This window comes from Phycodurus eques, chromosome 1 (assembly GCF_024500275.1).
Source record: "Phycodurus eques isolate BA_2022a chromosome 1, UOR_Pequ_1.1, whole genome shotgun sequence".
Taxonomy (NCBI): Eukaryota; Metazoa; Chordata; class Actinopteri; order Syngnathiformes; family Syngnathidae; genus Phycodurus; species Phycodurus eques.
This window is the reverse complement of record NC_084525.1, coordinates 48,298,701-48,322,795: the sequence shown is the minus strand read 5'-3', so window position 1 is coordinate 48,322,795 and position 24,095 is coordinate 48,298,701. Positions and strand designations below refer to the sequence as shown.

Sequence of the window (24,095 nt, the reverse complement as noted above, 5' to 3'; positions counted from 1 at the left end):
AGGAGAGAAGCGCTTAGGATGCGCCGATGAGCGAGGATGACAGCCGTGATGTGGGTCAGTAAGGGGGTGAAAAGGGTGCGCTCGCCGGCGGGCAGTGTTGCGTGCACATTGATTTCAACTTTTCGCCCATCCTCATCTCTCATACATCCTTGGGTCGGCACTCTACGAGTTTCAGGGAACACATTTCCAAACGTAGGTGGGTGTTTAAAATGGCCGCAGAATTACTCTTTGCCATTTTTCACATGTCAAATGATTGACCACCAACGCGCGGAGACACACAACATAACAGTTCTCACAGTCATATTCGTTGTCCTTTGCGTGGAATGACTCATATTAGTTCCGTACTGATGAATTGACAGAGGAGGTGAGACCTCTTTTTTTGAAAACAAATAATTCGATTTAATTACGTTATTATATGTCTTATAAGAGTACAGTGTTACAAAGTGCTGTTTTTTTTCTCATTAAGAAAAGGCAGGCTTAGAGGCATTTCAATGGAAAAGATCATTGGAGAAAGAATGAAACTCGTATCTCAAGGCACGGCTGTATTTAATACAGTATTGTATTTTCACAAAATAAATACTGTACGCCAATACGTCAAATGTTTTCACTCTCAAAATGAAATAGAAATGGCGAAAATAGTCTTTTGTTCCATTAATCATTATATTTGTCAGGCTGAGTCTATTCTTATACAGTACGTTAAACCACCAACTTGATGATGTTGTGTTGAGGCGGGTTTTTTTGTTGTTGTTGTTTGTTTTTTTTTTGGGACAGACAAAAGGTTATGATTAGCTCTCACACTTACTATTCAAATTCTTTCACGCGCACACAAACTACTGAAAGGCTCTCATGGGGACGGCTTAAACACTCTCATACACGAGTCTTGCTCTCATTAACACTCCTCAAATGCTCTCATTGACACTACTCAAATGCTCACAATTGCAGCACATGGCAGTCGGGCTGAGATTGTAATAACGAAAAGCACTGGGAGGGACGGAGAGGAAGAGCATATTTGGATGGAAGGAAAACAATGTGAGTCGAAAAGAGGATTGATTTGATTTATGCGATAACGTTTTTTTTTTAAACTGGAAAAGCTGTAAGGCCTGACATGTCAACGTTCAACATCAACGCCGCCTCCTGTCTACTCTTAACAGGGACACAGTCACGGATGCATTAGATTGCGCGAGCGATGGAAGAGGAGAACGATGTCTTGAACGAGTGTGCACTCCAAATCCCTTTTGACCTCTGGGGTTTGTCACATGACCTCAATCATGTGACAAATCCACTCTCGCCCTCGCCACGTTGTAACCGGGCAACGGGCACGGGGCATCGCGGCATCGTGGGCCGCCACCCGGGGAGCGCAAACGACAACGTCAACACCGAGCCAATTGCAGGAGTACAATTTAAAAGCCTCCAAAACAAATATTTGGTCTTTTTCTCAAGACGCCAGTTGTTGTCGAGCTGTGGGTGATTCGTAATGAGCGTGTGACGTCCGCCAGGCTCCAGAATGCTGTTTTTGTTAGATTCGCATTTTATGCCTCCCGGACACAGTCACACCGTTGTCACGGATAGGCCTTAAGTGTCTGAATTCCCCAAATGCTTCAGCCAGTGAGTCATGCTGTGTATTATCACTCTCCTCATTCATGAGTCAGAGCGTCCCGCTTGTATGTTATCGGAGTATTTGACCTTAAACGTGGACCTCGATAGCCAGGTTTTGCACGAGTGCGGATGTGTCTCATAGTCGTGTATTCGCCTCGATTGTCCTGCGGACCCCCCCCGCGAGCATTAGCGTGCTCGCAGGCATGAGCAATTGAAGCAGGAGGCGATGCTGCGAGGCAGGATATCCCCTCTCTGTCTTATAGGCTTCCTCTGCTTCTCTGGCTCATACACATGCGATTCTTCCTCACCCTCACCCTCACCCTCTTCCTCCTCGTCCTCTGAGTTTATTCAGTCTCAGAGCTAAATCTGCCCTCGATGCTGTACGTCGTCTTCTTCTGACTTCCGCGCCCCCCCCCCCCGGGTCACGCTTGCGTCATCGTTGTTTTTCATGTTGACACTCAGAAAGATGTGGCATTAAGAGGCACTTTGTGACAACAGGGAGCGGGTGAAAGTGAGACCATGCGCCGTCTGCACCGTCGAGCGGGATCGCATCGAAATGTTTAAGAGCCACTTATTTATTTTGTGGCGTTTCCTCTTTTCTTCGTAAACATGCATAATACTATAATGCACCTCGCACTAGTGGTGTGCGAAACTGCAAGATTTGTTATCGACCCGATACCAAATAGATACCACGCCAGTATCGCAGATATTGATACCGGTACTGATACTTTTTTTTTTTTACAGTTGCTGCATCACAACATTTCTCAATCTCAATGAATTCTAATGAACTTGAAATGAAAAGTTTATAAGTCAACAGAAGTGACTTTATTCAAATAATACAACTTTGTGTTCACTTGCTAAGGCGTAGCCATAAGAAGTATGCAGTGTCACTGTCACAGTTAACACAAAAGTGTATTTATAGGCAATCAAATCGAAGCTGCATTATATTGGTACATTACATCGAAGTCCAAATTCCCCAAGCCGCGCATAACAAAGTTGCGGTCAGCCGAGCCCTGTGACCGTCCAGAAAGGCTTTAATATGTCACAAAATCGAACGCCTGTGTAACGTCATTGTCCCAACAACTTTTTTCGAGTGTCCAAGCCTGACAAAATCGTACGAGCGCCGCTCGGTGCTCGGTTTCATGATAATAATATCCACCGTCTTCAAGACCAATGTCGGTATTATCATTATGTGGATCGATCCGCCCACCACTGCCTCGCAATACCTGTTTGTTTCAGTGGGCCGTTGAGCTATAATAGCGAATCTGTTTCAAACTATTCTGAGATGTCGGGGCAAATATACTCCTGCAAAGCAGAGACGCTTTCCTTCCTTCTGCCCAACTGCTCGCTCCACTTCAAGCCGTGCGTTCAATCTAACCATTCAGCCTTGTATCTTTATTTAACCGGACTTAAAAAAGTGCCTTTATTGTGAATGTGTGCGTGTGGAAGCGATTTGCCCCGGTCGGAGCCAATCTCCCAAGGTTTCAGCTGGTGGTCAGCCCTCGTATTCCGCACAAACATGCACATCTCGAACCTGCCGAACGTGTTTGCGCGATGGGTGATGAATGCAAAGCCAAATACTGAGCGCTGGCATCCGTCACACACTCAAACTGCCAGCTTCTCTGATGTCGAGCCAAATTGCTCAGGTAAGTTGCACACACTGGACAGGCAGTCTGCTGTGCGCCTCAACGTGTGTGCGTGTGCGCCTGCTTGAGTGCGCTAAGTATCGAGATGGTGTATGTTTATAGCCGCTGTATATTAAAACGATTAGTCAGCAGAGCCAGAGAGAGTACTGCAAGTAACAAGTAACTCTGTGCTGCCGACTCTGTAACACTTAGCACTGTGTGTGTGTGTGTGTGTGTGTGTGTGTGTGTGCCGCCTTGTACACACCCGCTCTCATTTCACAAACCCGTCGTCAGGGAGGTGTAAGAGCAGAAGATACAGCTCCTATTAACCCCAAACGACGTCCCTCACCCCCCCACAAACGTGCTCGCCACTGCCCCCCCCGAAGTCTCGGAACTGTCACCGCACACAGCTTTGACCCTTTCAATCAACTTAGCTGACTCCAGCGAATAGATTTTAGCGTACGACAGACTATGCTCAGTATGTTTTGTTTTGTATGATCCGTAAATGTACCTTCATCAATCTTTATGCAACTTTTAATGTGTGACATTCTTTCATGCTACTGACCACAGGTACAAATCTGAGCTAACATTTTGCTCCGTGACCGCTGTAACTCAAAATATCATGTCAAATCATCTTTTCCCATTAAAATGAATGGAAATGACATGAATCCGTTCCAGCCCCCCAACCCCTCAAAAAAAAAAAAAAAAAAAAAACCTGAAGATTTTGTATTCTGTATTTTAAAGAGGAATAATAGCACTCCACAATATTGTACTTCCGAAAAACATACAGCGTTAACATCATTAAATAGTATTAAAACGAGTTCAACTGTTTTTGTCGCACTCCATCTATTGAATGGCGGTTCTGGTGACCGTTTGTGTTCGGTCCGTTGCCTCAAGTGTCATAGCACAGCAACGTAGGTGCTTTTTAGCATTAGCCTTAAGCTAGCAGACTGGAAGGCTAAGCTACGTGGTTGTTTTAAATACCTACGGTGTAATTTTCTTGGCTTTAGGTTTAGAGCGGCAATCAACAGCTTGAAGTCTCTTTTTCGATGAATTGCCACTGAAGTGAAGCGAGCTGAGTTCAGTGCCACCATGAAGCTCTCATCTCTCAAATCTGTCCAATTCTAAGCTTCCGTCTTTGCGTGGTCACAGTTTGGGAAGGCCAGCATGACGGTGCTCCGATGGCCAAAGCTTAGATGAGTTCGGTGCGGGAGAAATGCTCGAGAGTCCTCCATCCCATCAAACGGGTAACGAGAACAGAGATTGTGAGCCTCCCGTCCGACATCGGTGACCTCTGACCTCGCGCCATAATACCGTAGAACCCTTTTCCAGAAGAGTGGAAGCTCGTACAGCAGGACAAAGAGCGGGATCCCGATACCGCAAGTCCCCATCTTAAAAGGATGAAAAGTGCTTTCAATAATATAGAACAGCCAAATAAAAGGGCCGACCTCTGAGGAGACTGGATGCATATTGTTTCCTGTAAACAGCTTTATTGATTACTTTCTATGATAAGGGATTATGCTTTGCCATCATTACTATCCCTAATGGAATGGATGCCGTTGGTGTGTTTATGGCTCCCTATCTAATCATCGCTTAACTTATCCAATGTCAGAAGACGGCTCAGGAATAGATTTTTCACATCTGAAGCCAAGTTTCCCGAGATGGGATGTCCAGTGGAATGAGGTTTTGCATTTGAACATGCAGGGAGCGCTACTGAATTCCTAGATGGGCGGTTTCTTTGGCCTTGTCTCATCGATGTGACACTGCGAGAGACACAGCCACGCATACACAGTGCACACATCACACGCACGTGCGCTTGTCTTAACGTGCTACCACACTGGTCGTGCCGGAAAGCGGACGGAATTGCGCAGCCGTAGCTTTAATGGCCTGTGCGTCGAGAATTGGTGTTGCGGTGCGGATTTGGACGAAGGCTGGAGTGGGAGGGAGGAAATAGAGATGAGTGGGTGGTTGATGTAATGCAGGTGGTGGTTGTGCTGATTATTTCGGGGCTGTCGGCTGCTAATTAAAGCAAAAGGCTTTAAGCCTGGCCAACTTTGTGCATTTGGGATTGCTCAATGTCCCATTAAACCTGTAGTCCTATGATAATTTAAGATAATCACGGGGGGGCTTCCTGTGGTTAACACACTTAACAAAATGTGAATGTTAATGGATGAATAGAGCAGGACTTGGCTGCGGCTTTGATTCTGGCGGCCGTATTTGACATCGAGGATCATCGCCATCGCACGCTGCTCAGCGGATTGAGCCGCACGTGAAACGAAAGGAAGAGAACAAGGAATTATCGGAGGAATGCAAACTCAATTTGGAAGTTTTGTTGTTTCCTTCCCGAGATGGGTAGAGGAGAATTTAGATGGCGGTGTTTCCCGACCGAACCCTTGTGCTCGCGCTCTGGTGCGTGGCTTGTGAGAGAGCGCGAGAGAGAGACAGATTTGAGGTTGATTTAAAATGTGATTTTGGTTTTTAGGATGGCCATATACAGTATGTATTTCAGGTGACTCTAACTCATGTGAGGAAGGGGGGAAAAAAACAAACAGACAGAGGGAAAGGGGAAGGGAGGGACTGATGAAGCAGCCAGTGGGAGGTGGGCGAGCAGAGACGACAAGATAGAAGAAGGATGACGGGGGAGGCGGGTGAATGAGCCAGCGGGGGCTACGTTGAGCAAAGCAGCGAGCGAGGGACAAGCAGAGGGAGGAGAGATGGAAATAAGGGGGGTGTTGCGACGGTTGCGACTGCTTCTCCAGTCAGTTGGCCGCTGCCTGCCTCGCGAGCAGGAGGGGATGCAGGAGGTGCAGACAGGCGGCACGGCCAGTGAGCGCTGCGTTTTGTTCCGGCAGCTCCATTGTCACATGTGAGCTGCTGTTGGAGGAGGTGAATTTAGAGCCTGGGCAAAGATCCGCACAGCCACGGATTGTAAGATGTGAGTCAACCGAACTGCCGCTGATACGTTTGGCATTTTCAACGAAAGGGAATCTGGCTTTTCCGGTGTGCTTCCATAGAGACAGCAAACCATTCTCATTCTCCCGTCTTTCCCACCATTTATTTCGGTCTGCCTCTGTGTATATCCGAGCATGCCCCTGTTGTTTGGCTCTCTGCGGGAGGGATTCTGGAGGCTAATGTGGCTAATATTAGCATGACAGCAAAGCCAAGGGAGCTGGACCTCAGGACTTCTGGCAAGGATTCTTCATCTCAGTCCATGGCCTCAAGGAAGCCCCCGGTCAAGCCATCTGCTCTGCCCCAGGGACCTCCACGTTCCTCCAGGTCAGAGCTGAAGGTCTACCGGCCAACGACTGGATCCATCCCGATTCCGGTCTCAAATCCATCCAAGCTACGAAAGCAGCGATCACTGAGCAACTTGGCTGTGCTCACTGATGCTGAGAAAAAGCTGCACCTGTACCAGACTCCCAGGTGGAATGATGATTCTGGCCAGCCTGGTGCTGGCACCAACAAAGGAGGGCAAACCAAGACGGGTCAGGCTGTAAGTGGTAAAACGTCACTTTCCAGAACACTTTCAAAGTCAGAACAGTCCCTCTTCCAAGGGAAGCCCAAACCGTTCAGTTCCCAAGGGGTGACATCAAGTTTGGGCAAGGTGAGCCGAATCCCAGCCCCTGGAAAACCACGGGGACCTTTTGCCGAGGTCAAGCCCATTAGCAAGAGCTCTGACGCACACCAGGGTCCAGGACCAGACCTTGAGGATGCCCCAGTTAAGGCTAATGGAGCTGGCGGGACTGGCGATAATGACGCAAAACAAGGGGAGAAGGGAAGATGTGAGAACATTAAAGACGGGAAGGTGGTAGAAGGACAAGACGATAAGGCTTTTTTGAAGGTGGACCCTGAATTAGTGGTGACAGTTCTGGGGGACTTGGAGCAGCTGCTGTTCAGCCAAATGCTCGGTGAGTGCCATTTTTTCTCGGCCTGCTTTGCACGGGGTCAAGCATGAGACCCGCATCGCTTAGGTTAGGACATGTCTATAAATAGGTCCATAAATATTGTGTATTTTCTTAGTGATTTTTGTTGTTGTTGTTGTTCTGAAGTGCTGTTGTGCACGCAAAATGGGAGTGACTGCTCGATGTTAAATAATGTAAACAAACTGGTCGAAGTGGCTGTGACTGTAAAACAGTCAAATGTCGTATGGATGGTTACATCAATGTAATCAATCAATGTGGCCTGGCTGAGCTGAGCTTTTCCGGAAGGTTCGCATTGCTTTTTGTTGTCGTTGTTGATTCACGGACTAGCAACGGAGACATTGGTTCTGATCTGACACACTGCCAACGTTTCACAAATACACAAATGATAGCGTTTGAACGTATATCACGTGTTTAGATACATTTCCGTTGTTCCATCCCAAATTGGCCATTCATGCTCAAAGCGAGTGGGACGTGCGGAGAGCGGGCGTTGTCAAATGGTAAATAAAACGGCAGCATATTGCGTGAGTCAAAGCGCGCTACGTATTTAGCCCAGTACCACGCCCTCTCCGCCCTCCTGTCTGACCTTCAACCTCCCCTTTACGTCCATTGAGCTCCAGGCTACGGACAGATGGTCACCATCTACCTACCAGCCCCGACGCCTCCTCCTCCTCCTCCCCCCTGTTACCGCGGGCAACGTGAAGGAGGAAAGATGAGGGACCTACACTCATTTTGCCAAGAGTGAAGGAAATAGCAGTGGAAACGGATATTCAAATTTGGTATCATGCAAACGTTTGTTTTTGATATCATCAAAACTCTCTTCCTTCGCAGGCCCAAATTCCCGGCTTGTGTCACCTTACCCCCCCCCCCCCCTGCAGTCTGCGCGTACCTGTTGTGCACAGGCACAGTATTGCTCGGGGATGGAGTTTGCTTGTACTCACAATCCTAGATTTGATGTCGCTGGCCACACCTCGACGCCTGGAAGCCAGTTTTGGGCGAGGACGAGCATTACAAAGGAGGGACAGAGTGTAACAGGAAGTGTCAGATGTTTGCATGAAAGAATTCCTGCACAAAAGTAGGGTGGTCAAATCATGAAAAATGCCACTGTTTCCAACCTATCCACAGAGACAGACTGAGGCTTTTTGGTCTGCAGATTATTTTGTCACACAAAGCACAGCAGGTGTGTGGGTGAAGTGTGTGAAGACGCTCATGAGTTTCCACGTCTGCCTTCAGGAGAGGCCAATCGTGACTTGCCCTGTTGTTTGCGGCTCGTCTTTTATCATATCCCCGTTCCCATTGGAACGTGCAGCTAATTGGTTTTGGCTCCGCATGCTCCGTCATATGGGAAGATGCATCATACGCCGTTTCTCTGCTCTCCTCATCCCGCTTTCTCGTTTGCCTCTTATGAAATGGATGCTTGCTGTTCTGCGTTATGTCAGGATAATCTTAACTCTAACTTGACCGCAGCCCGTTAGCCGTTTCCTGTTTGCTTCTGGCGTTGAAATGGGTTCCATCTTGTTTGGTGACAGCTCGCAGTATGCAATGTGACAATGTCCTTTCTAGATCAGCCTTTAGCAGTCGGCAAATATAATGTAGGACACCGCCGAGGTCCACTCCAGATTTGTGAACCCACTTGAGAGAATTGGCCAAAACAGTATCCCTCAACAAAGATTAACGTTTAAATATCCCGGCTTTCGCGGACATTAAAATAATGAAGTATTGAAGTAATTGCATACTTTTTAAACGGATGTATGAGTATGTCATATACCGGGCGAGTGAAAAGTAACGCCCTATTTTTAAGTACTTGTAATTTATTTCTGAACTATAATTCTTACAAGAAATGAACATGAGAAGAAAGTGTGTTGCATGGAGTTTTATTTCTAATTGTATATGGGTGCCAGTATTAGCCACCGGTTTCTCAAGCCGCCTGGGAACCGCATGAACTGATTTCACAAAGAACTCTTGTGCGATGGAAGACATAACGTCTCGTATTCGCCCTTCAAGTTCTTCCAAAGTCTTTGGTTTGGTAGAATAGACTTGCTCATTTAATCGTGGAACATACACAAAAAAATTAAGATAAATATTACAACATATGAATAAATGATGAGTACCGTAATTCCTCATGGATACTGCACATTCCACCACCCTACCCCCCCCAAAAAACAAAACAAAACATTGTCAAAAGCCAATAGTGTGCATTATACATAGGTATAGGGGCAAATTCAGTTTTATAAATGTATGCCGTCATCTAGTGGTTATGAAAAAGCTGTACTCTTTCATTCTAAAATGCCACCGCCACCTAGTGGTTATAAAAAAAGTGTAGCCTCCACTTTCATTCCAATATGACAGGGGTACGTATGACTGCATATATGTACAGTTGTGCTCACAAATTTACATACCCTGGCAGAATTTGTGAAATATTGTTGTTGTTTTTTAAGATGACTGATGACTGAACAACAACCATCCTTAATTTATTTGTGGTTATGTTTTCTTTAATGATGATGCTTTTCTGAAAACCGTTGACAGTTCAATTTGAATCCCATTCAAATAAAATAAAATGTGTTTCGCCTGGTCCTTCATGTTTCTTGAAAGAATTGTACCCATCTTACAACTTCTGCCTGGGTAATCAAACATATGAGCACAACTGTGTGTTTTCTCATTTACTAAATAAAAGTAGGGTTGTGAATTTCAAAATAAGAGCAAGTCAATAACAAAAATGGATTATGTGTTCAAATAATGTGCTTTGAAAAAACTAACAAAATACAGATAATACTTCATGTTTTGATCATCTGGGTAGAAGCAAAATCAGGCATTGCAAAAATGCATTATACATAGGTAGAAGCGTTTTTCAGCATTTTGAGGTCAACTTTGGGGGTGCGCATTATACAGGAGAAATTACAGTGTTTGTAAATAGGGAGTTACTTTCCAATCACCCTGCAGTTTTCTGTCCCACTCAGTAAGTAGTCACAAGCCCAGCAGCACCAGTGGTCTCCTGGTCACTGTCAAGTTGGCACTAGCGATTGCTTAGCGGTTTTGCCAGCCAGATGTGCTCCCACTCTAATTGTCAGGTCACCTTCAGTCAGTCGCTACACAAGAACAGAAGCGGAAGTAAGCAATGAAAATGGCTTTTATTCAGAGGACGTGCACAGAAAACGGCCGCAGGATGTACGAGATACAAGTGCTCTGCATGCGCTGACTGAAAAGCCTCAAACAGTTAATGAAATGTTCAGTTCAGGCCTGCTTCATCATGAGAAGAGGTTTCAGATTAGTATCAGTTTTTCACTAATAGGGACAATAGGGCAGTTCCATCAATGAGTGATTAAGAGATTTTTGTTAATTGGATGTAGAGAATTACTGAAATTGATTTGTGGTCCATCCATGAGCAGCAGCTTTGGATTTAGGAGTGGTCATCCTCGGAAATGCAGCATGACATTCAAAATATCAAGTACACACACACACGCACACACATTAGAGGCTAATTGATTGCTTTACCCATTGTGTTTAATAAACCTCACAAATAAGATTAATTACAGGACCGCACCCTGTTTAGAATGTTGCACAGGCTGCTGGGTTGCTTCGGTTCAAAAGCATTTGAACCTCAGATGTCCTCCTTTAACGACACCTTCAGGTCCCATCCGGCACAGATAATGAGGTATGTGTGTGTGTGTGTGTGTGTTTGTTTGTATGAGAGAGAGATCAATCCCTCAAGCATTGGCCTTTCCTAGCATGAGGGGATCTATTCTAAGACTGTAGCAAGCACGCAGATTAGTCTTTGCATCAAGATAATGAAAAGATTCAGCCTCCATTGCACTAATCACAGATCTATGATCCTGGAAAAGGCCACCAAGTTTAAAGTGCATTACAAATTAAAACCTAAAGGACGTCTGTTTGGATTGAGATTTGGGTCCATGGGGAGTTTTACTTCATGAAGGATCAGATAGAGCAGATACTGTAGATTTAGGTTAAAGATCAGAAGTGCCATTTGTACGTGTGTAATTTCACTGTTGGCTGAGCCCATGACCACAGAACACAGTAAAAGACGACGACGCGACACACACGGCGTCCTTAAAGGTCGCCTTGAATAGCAATGTGTTTGTTATTTCACAATGTGACAGTGTGTACATGCGGGCGGCTTTGCGCACGCGATGGTCCCTCCAGCGTCCTTCGGCAGCTCTGCGGAGAACAATGAACACTTCAGAGGAATTGTTTCAAAAACCACTCCAGCGTGGGCCACTTCCAGTCTCGCGCTCTCTCACTCCTCATTGTACTCTTCGTGCTGAGTGCGTCTTCGCCACGTGCCACATTCAGGGCAGTCATCGCCTCGTCGAGGAGGTAGCACTCAACTACGATGATCGTCGATGGGATTGCAGCGTTCCGTCGCCGCTCAGGCAGGAGAGCAGATATTTATGCCGTACATGGAAGGTATTGCATCAACGGGCTCATAATGGTGACCACTAACAATACGGATCCATGCATCATGATATGATTTCTCCCAGGGTGTGTGCGCATTTTGCAATGGTGATTCGCTAAGGACTTAAGGTTGGAGCCATTGCATTAGTGCTGTCTACTTCCTGGCATCCTCCGCCCAAATTATATGAGAGCACGTCTTGTTTTTGTCTCATCAGCTCTTGCACAACACATACATATAGAGTACATCCATTATATGTATTCATTTTCCACACCACTTATCCTCGCGCGGATCACGGGTGTGCTTGGAGCATGTCCCAGCTGCCTCCGGGCGAGGGGCGGGGTCCACCCTGAACCGGTCGCCAACCAATCGCAGGGCACGTGTAAACAAACAACCATGCGCACTCACATTCACACCTACGGGCAATTTGGAGTCTTCGATTAACCTACCATGCATGTTTTTGGGACGTGGGAGGAAAGCGGAGTGCCCGGAGAAGACCCACGCAGGCACGGGGAGAACATGCAAACCACACGCAGACGGGGCCTGATTTGAACCCGGGTCAACAGAACTGTGAGGCAGATGTGCTAAACAGTCGGTCGCAGTGCCGCCACGTTGTAGACGAGCAATATAGAGCGAATACGAGCGTTTCTTGCTCCCACCCATTGTTATATGTTGGAAAATAGTCTGAAAACAATGGAAGCCCTTTTGTTACACATCATTACGTCATCGAAACACATGACTCCCTCTTATGTATTTTGGCCTCTGTGCATTTTGTTACTGGGCAGTTTAGGCATATTGACGTGAGCTGATATAATGATCTGAATTGCGTGAGCGATAGCGGCATGAAGACTGTTATGTAGGTCACCTTGTGACGAATACTTCGTATTCCGTTCTATTTGTGTATTTCTCTTATGATGGCTCTCAGATGAAAGCTTCGTCGAGTCGGCGAAGGGGCTGAGACGTCGGCCTCCGTTCTTCAGCTCATCTTCCTCTCGAAGACTGACGGATTTCTAAGCAGATAGGGCGGAGGTTAAGGAGCTGTTGCGCTTGCATGTCCGTGCCCATGTTTGCGTTGGGTCCAGCATTCGGTGCCAGGTCTGAATGACGGTCTTATCTTTCCGCTAAACTCTATAAGCTTTCGATGCTTTTCATCTGTCACCGAGTGTTGTTGCCAAAGGACGGTTGGTTGGCATGTCGCGTTGTTATCCGAGTACAGGCTCTCCGGGAGTAACGGTGCAGTAGCGTGCTGTGAGTTGGTGTGCATTGTCCGTCTGATCTGAAATATTTATGGCCACTGATGAGTCCCAAAGTTCTTTTCTCATAGAGTTTTATATCAATGGTATCACCAGGTCCCCATTTTTTTTTTTTTTTGTCAGTCAAGTTGTTACACATGTGGTTTTGCAACATGAATACAGAATACCGCATAACAAAGAGGCACTGCTGTGTCACGTGATCTTACACGGTTGGGATATTTAGCACCGTCCTGGCGAAACGGTTTATGTTTGTGTACGTGTGCTTGTCCACTTGGTCCAGATGTGCAGGAACGGCGACATGTTGCAATGCTTCCTGTTTTGCAAACTGAGGTCACCAGAAAGATGATGGTGATGATGATGATGATGATGATGGGGGTGGTGGTGGTGGAAAGGGGAAGAGTGAATAAGGCTGAGCAATCATGCAAAGCAAGATAAAGAATGACCATTTGATTATGTATTGTAAAAACAATTGTCTCAGTCAATTAGTTTAGAGCTTACCAGGAGATGGGACATTGTGTGTGTGTGTATGTATATATATATATATATATATATATATATATATATATATATATATATATATATATATATATCAAATATATATATATATATACTGCAAATATGAGCGTTCTATTTTAACTGGTCTGTCTTCACTACCAGCCGGAAAACCATATAACCGACGTTGAAAATGGTATTTAAGGTGAAGAATAACAATTTGTCACAAGGGGCCTTCACACTTCCTCTATGTTTGACTCCTGTAGACCACTTGGCAAGACTGCCAAATGCTGTCATGACTGTTTACCTCCCAACTGTCCTTGAGGAGTGCACAACTACGTTAGAAAAACAACAACAAAAATGAAATAAATGAAGGCATATGTGCCTTATTGTGCAGCATCAGCAAAGCTCAACCTCACCAATCTATCATTTATATCATGGCTGTGTAGCCTGAGGAGATTCTCGGGACAGAAACATATGTGCGCCAATGTGGACCAAACAAGGAAGAGGAAAGAATAGGAACAGGCGCCATTATTCAAATCCTCATTCGTATTCTGCAAAACAGCCGCTGTCACCGGTGAGTGACTCAACAGTCAGGAAAGGATGCGGCACAACTGCACTAAGACCTCGTCAAGGCCAGAACCATTAGTCTCCCTTTGGGGAGTTTCTATCTCGCTAATGGAGAGAAGAGATAAGTGACCCAGGGGAACAAAACCAGTACGCAGCAGTTTCGTAGCAGAAATGGCTATTGAGATGAATAGGTAAATGTTAACTAGTGTGACTAAAAACAAATGAGGCCAGTGAGGCATTTTTTTTGGGGGGGGGGGGGGGGGGGGGGGGGGGTTTGTTTTGTTTTGTTTTTTTTGTTGTTTTTTTTGCACTCAAGCTGTAACACACGTGCTTGAACAAGATGAGTGCGATTCATGCGCACCCCCTGGGGAGCTGACGAGGATATTTGCATTCGTAATCCCCCCGGCGTCACCATCCCAAATGCCCCAGCTGGGACCACCGGGGCCAGAGCAGATGCCGGCCAGGAAGCATTTTACGGATGTGCGCTCTCACGCGAGCACGCGCACGCTCATCCAGACCGCAGCCAATCGATTGGACGCCGGTGTTAAGCAAAATCCCCATTTAGGGTCATTTAAAGCATCCAATTAATGCCTGCGTGTGCGTGCGTGCGTGTGCGTGTTTGGGGTTCTTTGTTCTGTTAACGCTTTTGTCCAAACTGGAATAATCCATGAAATGTGGCTCTTTCCAATTTGCACGATGTACCTCTCAACCTTCCTCGTGCTCTTTTGCAAGTATTTTTAAACTCAGCGGTCCCTACTTTAGATGGCCAACACTTCATTCATTTATTTTATTCTTTTTTTTTTTTTTTTAATTTGACCATGTTTCATTTCTTGTTGTTTTTATTTAACCAGGTAGGTCAATTAAGAACCAGTTCTCATGTACAGTGGCGACCGAGCAATGGCAATGTAATGAGTTTGCAATCCACATGCTGTACTAAAAATTGTCGCCAAGATAAAGTTTATAATAAAAGTTCCGTAGTTTTTGGATGCTGACACTTGAGATGTATGAGATCGGCCCAAAAATTCACCTCTGTGGCTGAGAGTTTTTACTTGCACGTGAGAGTGAGAGTTTTTCTGGGTGTATTCAATTATTTGTATTTTCTTATTTAGGAATTTTTTTTTTGGTGGTGTGAGAGATGTTTTGGTGGATTTTTTTTTGTTTTTTTTGGGTGGTGTAAGAATTTCGTGCGTGTATGAATCTGTGTTTTTGGGTGTGTGTGTGTTTTTTTTTTGTCATTTATTATTATTATTTTTTTGGTATTTGTGAGAGTTAAATGTTTTTCTCTTGGCACTTGGTTCTACAGCACTGTAAGAAAAACTCCAGCCTACTCTACATCTGCAACGTTTGGCGCGCATCGTTTCTTGTCCATCCCCTCGGGGATGCCTGCTCAATTGTCTGTGGCCATGTTCCCTTTGGGGGAATCGATCCTTGACCCTGAGTGGTGCGAGCCAAGTGTTCCTCTGTGTGTTGACGTGTGTGCGTGTGCAAGTATACGCACCACCCGTGTTTGTTTGCACTGCAGCTGTTGCAGTTTGCCTCCCGGTCCACCAGAATTGCCCCCCCCCTTCATCTCACTCGCCATCTGGACTCACTTGGTTAAGAACTAGTGTTTAGTGATCTGTTTTTTTTGTGTGTGTGTTTGGAGTTTTGTAGTCATGGATCAAAATGGGCTTTTTGTGACGATAATTACGATGAAACATAAATCCCAGCCACCAAATCTGTGCTAACATCCCTTCAAATTCACTTCAAATGGTTTATTGAAGCGGGTGAACTGAGTGTCCACTATCTTTCCATTGCATCTCTTTTATCACCATCCCCCCGTCACACACATGACTACACGCCAGAGCGATGGAGAGCAAAGGTCACGGCGGCTTGATTAGCTTATTGTGTCTGTGATTTATACGTATTCTTGGTTCTGTATACCTCTGCCGCAATCCAATTGATCAAATCAGAATCATATATATATATATATATACTGAACAATTCTTCAAAAAGAGGCTTCGAGCTGTTTATTGCCACGCCCACTTGAAGTTTACTTCAAATATGAACATAAAAAAACAGATAATTGCACCTTGTGGATTAAAAACAAACACAGGTTACCCTTTCGGTCTGCTTAATGCTAATGCTAATTAGCATCTGTTGCAGTGCTATAACCCTTCAGGCAGATGACCGAATGAACACAAACCCTGCAACACGTGTAAAAAGACAATGTACAAGTACTTGCAGTCATATATTCTTTATCATCTGCGAAGAACGACGAATATTAGTGGCGTACTAATGACCTGAAAAAAGTCGAGACGTCTCAATGACAAGTATATTCATCTGTCTTGAATTGCCCCCTTGTGGCCAGGGCGGGGAACTCCAGAAAGCGCAGCACAATGGCCATTCAATTGATGCAGTGCCACAAAGAAAAGGAATTCTTTTGATTTCCATTTAATGATGTCATTATGGTATGTAGTGCAATCGTATGGAGTACAATATTTCCTCATTAAGATACAGTATACATTACAACGTTTGTTGTTTTTGGGGAAGACACATGGACTAATGGCATTTCCATTCATTTCAATGAGGAAACCTTTCAGTATAATTCAGTTTTATATTTTAATGTATTATTTAATTCATCAATGAAACTTTTTTTTTTTTTTATTTCTTCTTTTTAACTTGCGGGTGCGCCCTTGGAGATGCGCTTGGCGCAGTAAAGTTTGGTGTCAGAAAGTCTAAGTCTAAACTTGCGCCAACTGGGACCACGTCTAAGTTTTTGGCGCAGGCGATCTAACGCAATTTTGGTGCATCTGATGGATGGATGACAGACTTATTTCAACAGCGGCCATTCAAGCTTTACCTATTCATTCATTCATTCATCTTCTGTTCCGCTTCTCCTTTGAATCCCCCCCCCCCCCCCGCCCCTCCATATTCCAAAACAGAAAAACAACAACAAACTTGTTAGATTAGTCGAACACCAAATTATCTGCGACCCCCATTGAGGATAAGCGGTATAGGAAATGAATGGATGGATGTTGTCGGTGTTAAAAAAGAAATGCTGCAGTGTGGCCTTTGGTGTCTAAAAATATCCCTTTGGTGTTTGTTTGCGTGCACCGCTGCAGACCCAGAATCCCAGAGGAAGAAGACGGTGCAAAATGTTTTGGACCTGCGACAGAACCTGGAGGAAACCATGACCAGCCTGAGAGGGGTGCAGCTGAACCACAGGTCACACACGCACGCAAATAAAAAAAAAAAAATTAATATCTATATATAATAATGCCCACAACACTTTCCTCATTTTCAGTTGGAACGTGCAGATTGCTGTTGGTAGTTTTGGGTGTGGCTCTTAACTCCCTTTTAAGCACGCTTGTCAAATATACCTTTGATTTTTTTTGTTGTCATTTTGCACCGCCCACTGCTTAATGTATGCAGAAGCGATGCGGGATTTGCTGCCTTCAAAAGTCTCCCCTGCAGACTCCTGACTCACAAAAAAAAAAAAAACACGCGCTAATACTTTGATTATGCGCATGTATTTCCTCTCCCTTTATCTGCTTCCCCCCCCCCCCCCCAACGGCTGGTTTGGGTGAAGGAAGTCATCGTGCGTGCAGGTTTTGTTCCTCGGGTGCGTGTTTCACCTGTCACGCATCCTCGCTCTCGCTGTCAGCCGTTCAGTGGGAGCGCCCGACACGAAGAAGAGCAAATCAGCAGATGCTTCCCTGCCGGAATCGGTTTTCTTTCCTTTTCATAACAAGACTGTAACTCTAATAACCTCGCATCGCTTTTCCGTCTCGCGGAAGGCATTCTACAACCTGTCCGTTTATGTGCAAATATTTGACATTTCCTCTGATGGACAAAAACATTGTGTAGCAGTCGCATCCTTTTACCGCAGCCTGCGGCGATTTTCATTTCTCCATTTTTCACAGAGCTAAATCTGTATCTTGTTAAGAGTCGTTTCGATGCAGGTGATGACGCTGTCGCTGCAAACTTGACCTCGTCAGCAGTTCTGCGCCCTTGAGCTCCATCCAAATGATTAAAAATGATGTACTAAGTCAAGCTAAAGTTTACACATTTGACATCAAACATACTTGCACGCTGCCGTCAACATTTATTCACGTGCGCAAACCGATGTTCCCCCGAAGCTCGAGCGCATGATTCGCCGGAACGCCGACGTGTTTACGTACGAACGTTAGCGCTAGCACTCGCTTGCTAGGCTACGTAACATTTTGTCGCCTGCTCATGAGCCGTATCGAGATTTTGTCGAGATTTGATGGCGGTAGTCTGACATAGTGCAATCGGGAAAGGCAATATTTGTCTTGTAGTCTGATCCAAGTATTAGCCTCCACATACATACTAGGAACAGTGTAGCCAAGAGCAACGCTACAAAATTGACCTTTTGGAATAAAAATCCATTTTTATCATTTACCATCATCCTTATTTGATCGCCTAAAGTGGTTCGAACGCCATCTTTCTCATTCTATAGCCGTTTGGCGGGGACCGTGTGCTACGACAGTGATGAAGCTGCTGCGTTTTCCATTTGCAGTCAGTCCAATCGCTCGTCTCCGCCGTCGTGGCGCCACGGTCAAGCGAGCCCACGTCTCCAGGCAGGCGACGCGCCGTCTACGGTCAACGGCCAATCCGACCTCGCCCTCCGGCTCAGTCACGCCTCCCGCATCCGCCTCATCGAAGATCTGAACGACTCGGATCCGTCCCTGCTGAAAGGAGATTACCTGAGCGACAGTGACCTCGGTGGGAAAAGCGCCAATGAGGACGATGAAGATGATGTGGACATTGATGAGCTGAGGAACGGGTAAGTCGTACTTTCTTGTCTCGTTGTGACCTAAAGACTCGTTTGGTCTTCCAGTTACAAATTCCAATGACGTTGGATCAGGTAAGTTGATTACAAAAAAAAAAAAACAGAGAAGGTAGAAATCCAGATGGCGCCTCGAAATGCGATTTGTTCCCCGACCGCGCACGTAACTCAAAACGCTCGTATCTCAAATCATGGGAAATGCCATTCATCAAAAGGTGTCTAGCGTGTGTTGTCTTGAATGGCAAAGGACACGTTTTCTTTTTCTTTGTGAACTTGCAGCTCTTCGGCGTTGCTCAACTGCAAAAGAAAAAAAAAAACCAAAACACACACATTAGCTCGCTGTCGGCTGTGATTGTGAGTATGTGCGAAGCTCTGTGAGATCCTGCAGCTAAGATCCCGCAGCTGGCCATGTACTGACATTTCCACGGCAACCGCAAAAAAACAAAAAACAAAAAAAAATGCATCCCCTAATCCACATTCGGTTGCAACACAGTCCTGGTTGCTGTTGCATGACTTGATTTCATCGCCGCGCCGTTCGCTCGCGAGGCTGAGCAGCCGTAGCCGTAACGCCACCAGGAAGTACTCGCATTATCAAAGTCCCACAAAAAATATTCGAAAACGTCATAAAAAGGCCCAAGGTGGGAAATCATTGTCGATCGGCCAATCGCAAAAGCCCGTTTTTTTTGCCGCAGGAGGGCGGTGGGAGCGTTGTCGTTTTCCGCCCTCGCGATGCGAGCATGTCAACATGCAGCGGCGTCATCCGGGATTTTCCGCTTCATCTCGCGTTTGACTGCGCGCTCTCCTCCGCTCGACACAAAGGCCGCTCTCTGCTCACGGAGAGGTCACAACCCAGCCAATTTGCCCTCGCATATTGCATATCATGCTTCACAATGACAATTCTTTTTTTGTGCGGCAATCTCTTTGTTCTGACGTCAGAGAGGAAAACGCCACTCGAATTGGAGTCATCGTGTGTGTGTCAGAGTGACTAAACAACTTGGTTTGTTTATGGTGACTGCGCCATGACCTGTCTGCACTCTCTTAGTCAGGGACCCCTCAAGTCGCTGATCCATTTCCTGTGCAGGGCCTCTGCCTGTCTGCTGAGTTCCACACATCTGGAAGTAGAACCCTCCTTTATGTCCCCCAAACACACACACACACACACACACGCGCAGGATGGGGGATCACGGGGAGGTCGTGCGTGGAAAGTTAATGTACAACACGAACGAGGTGTGGCCCATTGTCAAGCAGGGGATCCTGGCGTCCAAATGTGTTTGCTCGCGAGCAATTGTGACACGTCTCATCGATCATTGATTGCGAAAGTTGTGCCTGGCTTCGCTGAAGCATCATCGGCCATGTCTGAATCTTCGGAGGCCGGTCTAATCCAGTGTTGGCATTTGGTGCTCGGATTGTTTTCTCCCATCAATCCAGTTTGCGTGTACGGCGGAGGAGCAAACCTTGAAGGGAAAAAAAACACAAACACACACACACGCGCGCGCGACGGCGTGAGCGTGCCGCTTGTTTTCTGCCCCGCTGGACGCAGACGATTTGCTCACGGCTCGGTTGAGCTCTCGCCCTCGGCCGTTTCCCCATCAGCAAACGCAAGGTTTCCATGGTTACCCTGCGAAACAAGCCGCTTCGCCGCACGAGCCTCATGAATTATGAATGCGTTCGTGTGGCGCGGGGGTCACACGACGCGCACAAATGTCACTGAGGCGTCCAACAATGTGGGAAGTGTGCTGATTTACTCTTATTGTCTTTGTTGAAAGTTTGTGTGTGTGTGTGTGTGTGTGTGTGCGTGTGCGTGTGTGTGTGTGTGTGCGCGCGCGCGCGCGTGTGAGTAAATAAACAAGTCAAGTAAAGGAGTAAAGCTGTACTCTGCCCCCATCTGCTGGCCAACAAAGAACATACACGTATATACATATATATATATATATATATTTTTTTTTTTTTTTTTTTCCAGTGACATTACGACCAGCTTTTTGTTTTTTCTCCAATGGAGGCTGAAACTGTAGCTAGTTGCAGAATCCACATATTCAATATTGACACTTGGCTTTCGGAATTTGCCTGGTCGGGTGTTGTCACTCTTAAACCGTCCGATCCAAAACAAATGTCAGCCAGCTCAAAAATATTTTGCTGTTTGCACGAGCATTGTCGCTTGCAGACCATTTGTATTATTATTATTTATTTTATTTTTTTTTAATTTTTTTTGGTTTAAGCGTGTGCCTTGACCAAAACACTTTTGTCTGCATAACCTCTATTTTAATACAATGAAGTTTGATAGCAAAGTTCAACCTTTTTGGGGTGAAATGAGTCTCCAAGGCGTGTTTTCGTGATATATTGACCCTCGTGTTGTGATCCGGTGCCGTATAGCTCAAATGGAGTCGTATCGAAACCCCACGCTCGCCTTGTGGACGAGTGAAATAACCGTCCGAAATGTTTTAGCGTCTTCGCTCGTTTCCTCGAGGATGACAGACCGAAATGACGTTAATCTGTGTGTCTGCTAAAGTGGCACAAAGGGATTTACCATATGGGTCTTTGCTCAGCCCCACCCTTGGCCCCTGCACCCCCCTTTCCAGGCAGAACCCCCTCATTCTTTTTTTTAACACAATTTATTGCTCACTTCTTTTTAGAACTCGCGGCACGTTTTCGAGACAAACAGCCTGAGGAGGGCTAAAACTGCTCAATAAGGCCTATATCTTGGATGCTTTATGTCGCTTTTGTCACACACGCAGGCCTGCGAGAAGTCACATATGCGCACTTGACATTCGTGGTCAAGTCCAGTTGCCTGCAATCAGTTGTTGCAGGAATGTTTGGATTGCGCTCCCGTCTGGTCCCGCCGCAGATTTGTTTGCTTTGAAAACATGATTTTGTTGTTGTTGTTTTTAATCTCGCTGTTGATTTAGAGCACCGCCGTCAAACTCGAGGCCCGGGCACCAAATCGGGCCCGCCGAGTCATTTCATGTGGCCCGCGAAAGCAAATCATCTGTGTCGACTTCCGTGATTCTTGCTCAAATTCTCATAAAATAATAACAACAAATAGCATCGTTGAGACATTGCAAGCATTTTCTGTCGACACTAACTTCTGCTTTTCAAAACTAGGTATCCCTCAATTTCCCTCAATTTGTGTGTTGCGGTCGCTTTGGTCGATACTGTACATGACTTTTTTTTCAAATCCACATTTAGAAGATGCCTGATTTTTGATCTGAAGAGAGGCGTAATCCCTGATACTTCCCGGCTTCCTCTGATGACATGCTTGAAAAGGAATACGAGAACTGAGGGACTCCGTCTGCGGTCCGCAAGGCACAGGCGGCACGCCCGGCGATATATCGGCAATATGCGTGTGCGTGTGCGTGTGGAGGACCCCCACATAGTTGAGAGGGATGTGTTACCATGTCAACAATATGAGTGAGCAGTGGAAATAAAAGAGTAGATGTTATTATGATATCATTGTACACATATATATATATATATATATATATATGTATATATATATGTATATATATATGTACATATATAAAATGGAAAAACTATTTGACAAAAAATACAAAAAATATCATCTGGGAAAAAAAAAATTAATAATAAAATATATATATATATATATATATATATATATATATATATATGGCCGTAACGCCATACTTTGTGCGTCGTCGTCTCTTTCGCGCTTCTTCTCGTTTGTCTTCCTCTTCTCCTCTGGGTTTCATCTTGTCTCATTTTTATTTGTTTGTTTGTTTGTTTGTTTGTTTCCGTTGCACTCCTTCTCTTATGTAAGCAAAAACCAGACACAGCGGGTACGGAAAATATTCAGACCCCCTTAAACTTTTCACTCTTTGGTATATTGCAGCCATTTGGTGAAATCATTTAAGTTTGTCCCCCCCCCCTCATTAGTGTAAACACAGCACTCCGTATTGACAGAAAAAAAAAAAGAATTGTTGGAATTTTTGTAGCTTTATTAAAAGAAAAACGGAAATATCACACAGCCATAAGTCTTCAGACCCTTTGCTGTGACACTTATTTATATTTAACTCGGGTGGTGCCCATTTGCTTCTGCACCTTCATTGGAGTCCAGCTGTGTTTGATTCTACTGATTGGGCTTGATGAGGAAAGCCACACCCCTGTCTATATAAGACCTTGCAGCTCACAGCGCATGTCAGAGCAAATGAGAATCATGAGGTAAAAGGAACTGCCTGAAGAGCTCAGAGACAGAATTGTGGCGAGGCAAAGATCTCAGACTGGGCCGAAGGTTCACCTTGCAACAAGCTAAAATAACGAAGGCGTGGCTTCAGAACTACTCCCTGACTGTTCTTGAATGGCCCAGCCAGAGCCCTGACTTAAACCCAATTGAGCATCACTGGAGAGAGCTGCAAATGGCTGCCCACCAACGTTCACCATCCGACCTGACAGAACTGAATCCAGGTGTGAAAAACCAAAAAGACTCATGGCTGTGTGAGCTCAAAAGGGTGCTTCTACTAAATACTGAGCAAAGGGTCGGAATACTTATGGCTGTGGGATATGTCCGTTTTTCTTTTTTTAATAAACCTGCAAAAATTCCAACAATTCCATTTTTTTTTTCTGTCAATATGGGGTGCTGTGTGTACCTGTTAATGTGGGGAAAAAATGAACTTTAATGATTTGCGCAAATGGCTGCAATATAACAAAGACTGAAAATTTGAAGGAGGTCTGAATACTTTCCGTAGCCGCTGTATATATAAACACACTTCACCCCGAAAACAACCATTTTCCTCATGCGTTATAATGTTGTTATTTCTTACAACGTTAATAAATGAAGTGGTAAAAAAAAAAAATAATAAAAAAAGTACTGTATGTATGCAATATGAAAACAGATGGCTGGGAAGATTTTCATGAGCTGAAAGGCGACCTTTTAACTTGATAAATACTTACAATTTAAACTTGGCATCAAAGAAAATGTATGAGCTTTGTCTGCTGAAATCTTGCCAGATTGTTTCTCGCTCTTTGCACAAATCCTGTTGTTGTTGTTGTTGTTTTGTAACCGCGGAAACCATTGGGGGAGTCTTGTGTATATGATTTGGCGTGCAATTGATTGAATAATGTTTCTGTTTCCTGCGTCAAATTAGCCCTGTCATTGTGCAGAAAAAAAAAAAGTTGGAGGAAATGATCAGGCTCATTCTTTACAAGATTGGTTCCTGCAGTGTAGTAAAAAAAAAAAAAAAAGCCCCCCCCCCAACCCAACCCATCCACCTCCATCCCACACACACACACACACATTAATTCATTCATTCATGCGCTGCGTCTACTTCCATACTGCCTAAGTACTTGCTGAGCTCCACTATAGGGGGTAAATGAAACTGCACGGCGGAGGATGAGATTTGGAGCTCCGGATGAAAGCCGCCTCGAATCTGCAACGGCTACACACGCGCACACACCTGATACACGCGCTCGTGAGCCTTGCGACTTTTA

At 45.3% G+C, this 24,095-nt stretch overlaps 1 protein-coding gene across 3 annotated transcripts in view; it reads left to right on the top strand.

Moving 5' to 3' along the window:
* Positions 1-24,095, top strand: part of LOC133412932 (neuron navigator 1-like) — a 67,447-nt gene that overhangs the window by 8,872 nt on the left and 34,480 nt on the right. For all 3 annotated transcript variants that reach the window (XM_061696722.1, XM_061696732.1, XM_061696713.1), the window contains exons 5-6: positions 16,969-17,071; positions 18,387-18,653. In XM_061696722.1, coding sequence (XP_061552706.1) covers positions 16,969-17,071; positions 18,387-18,653 — 370 coding nt within the window. The remainder of the gene's footprint in view (positions 1-16,968; positions 17,072-18,386; positions 18,654-24,095) is intronic.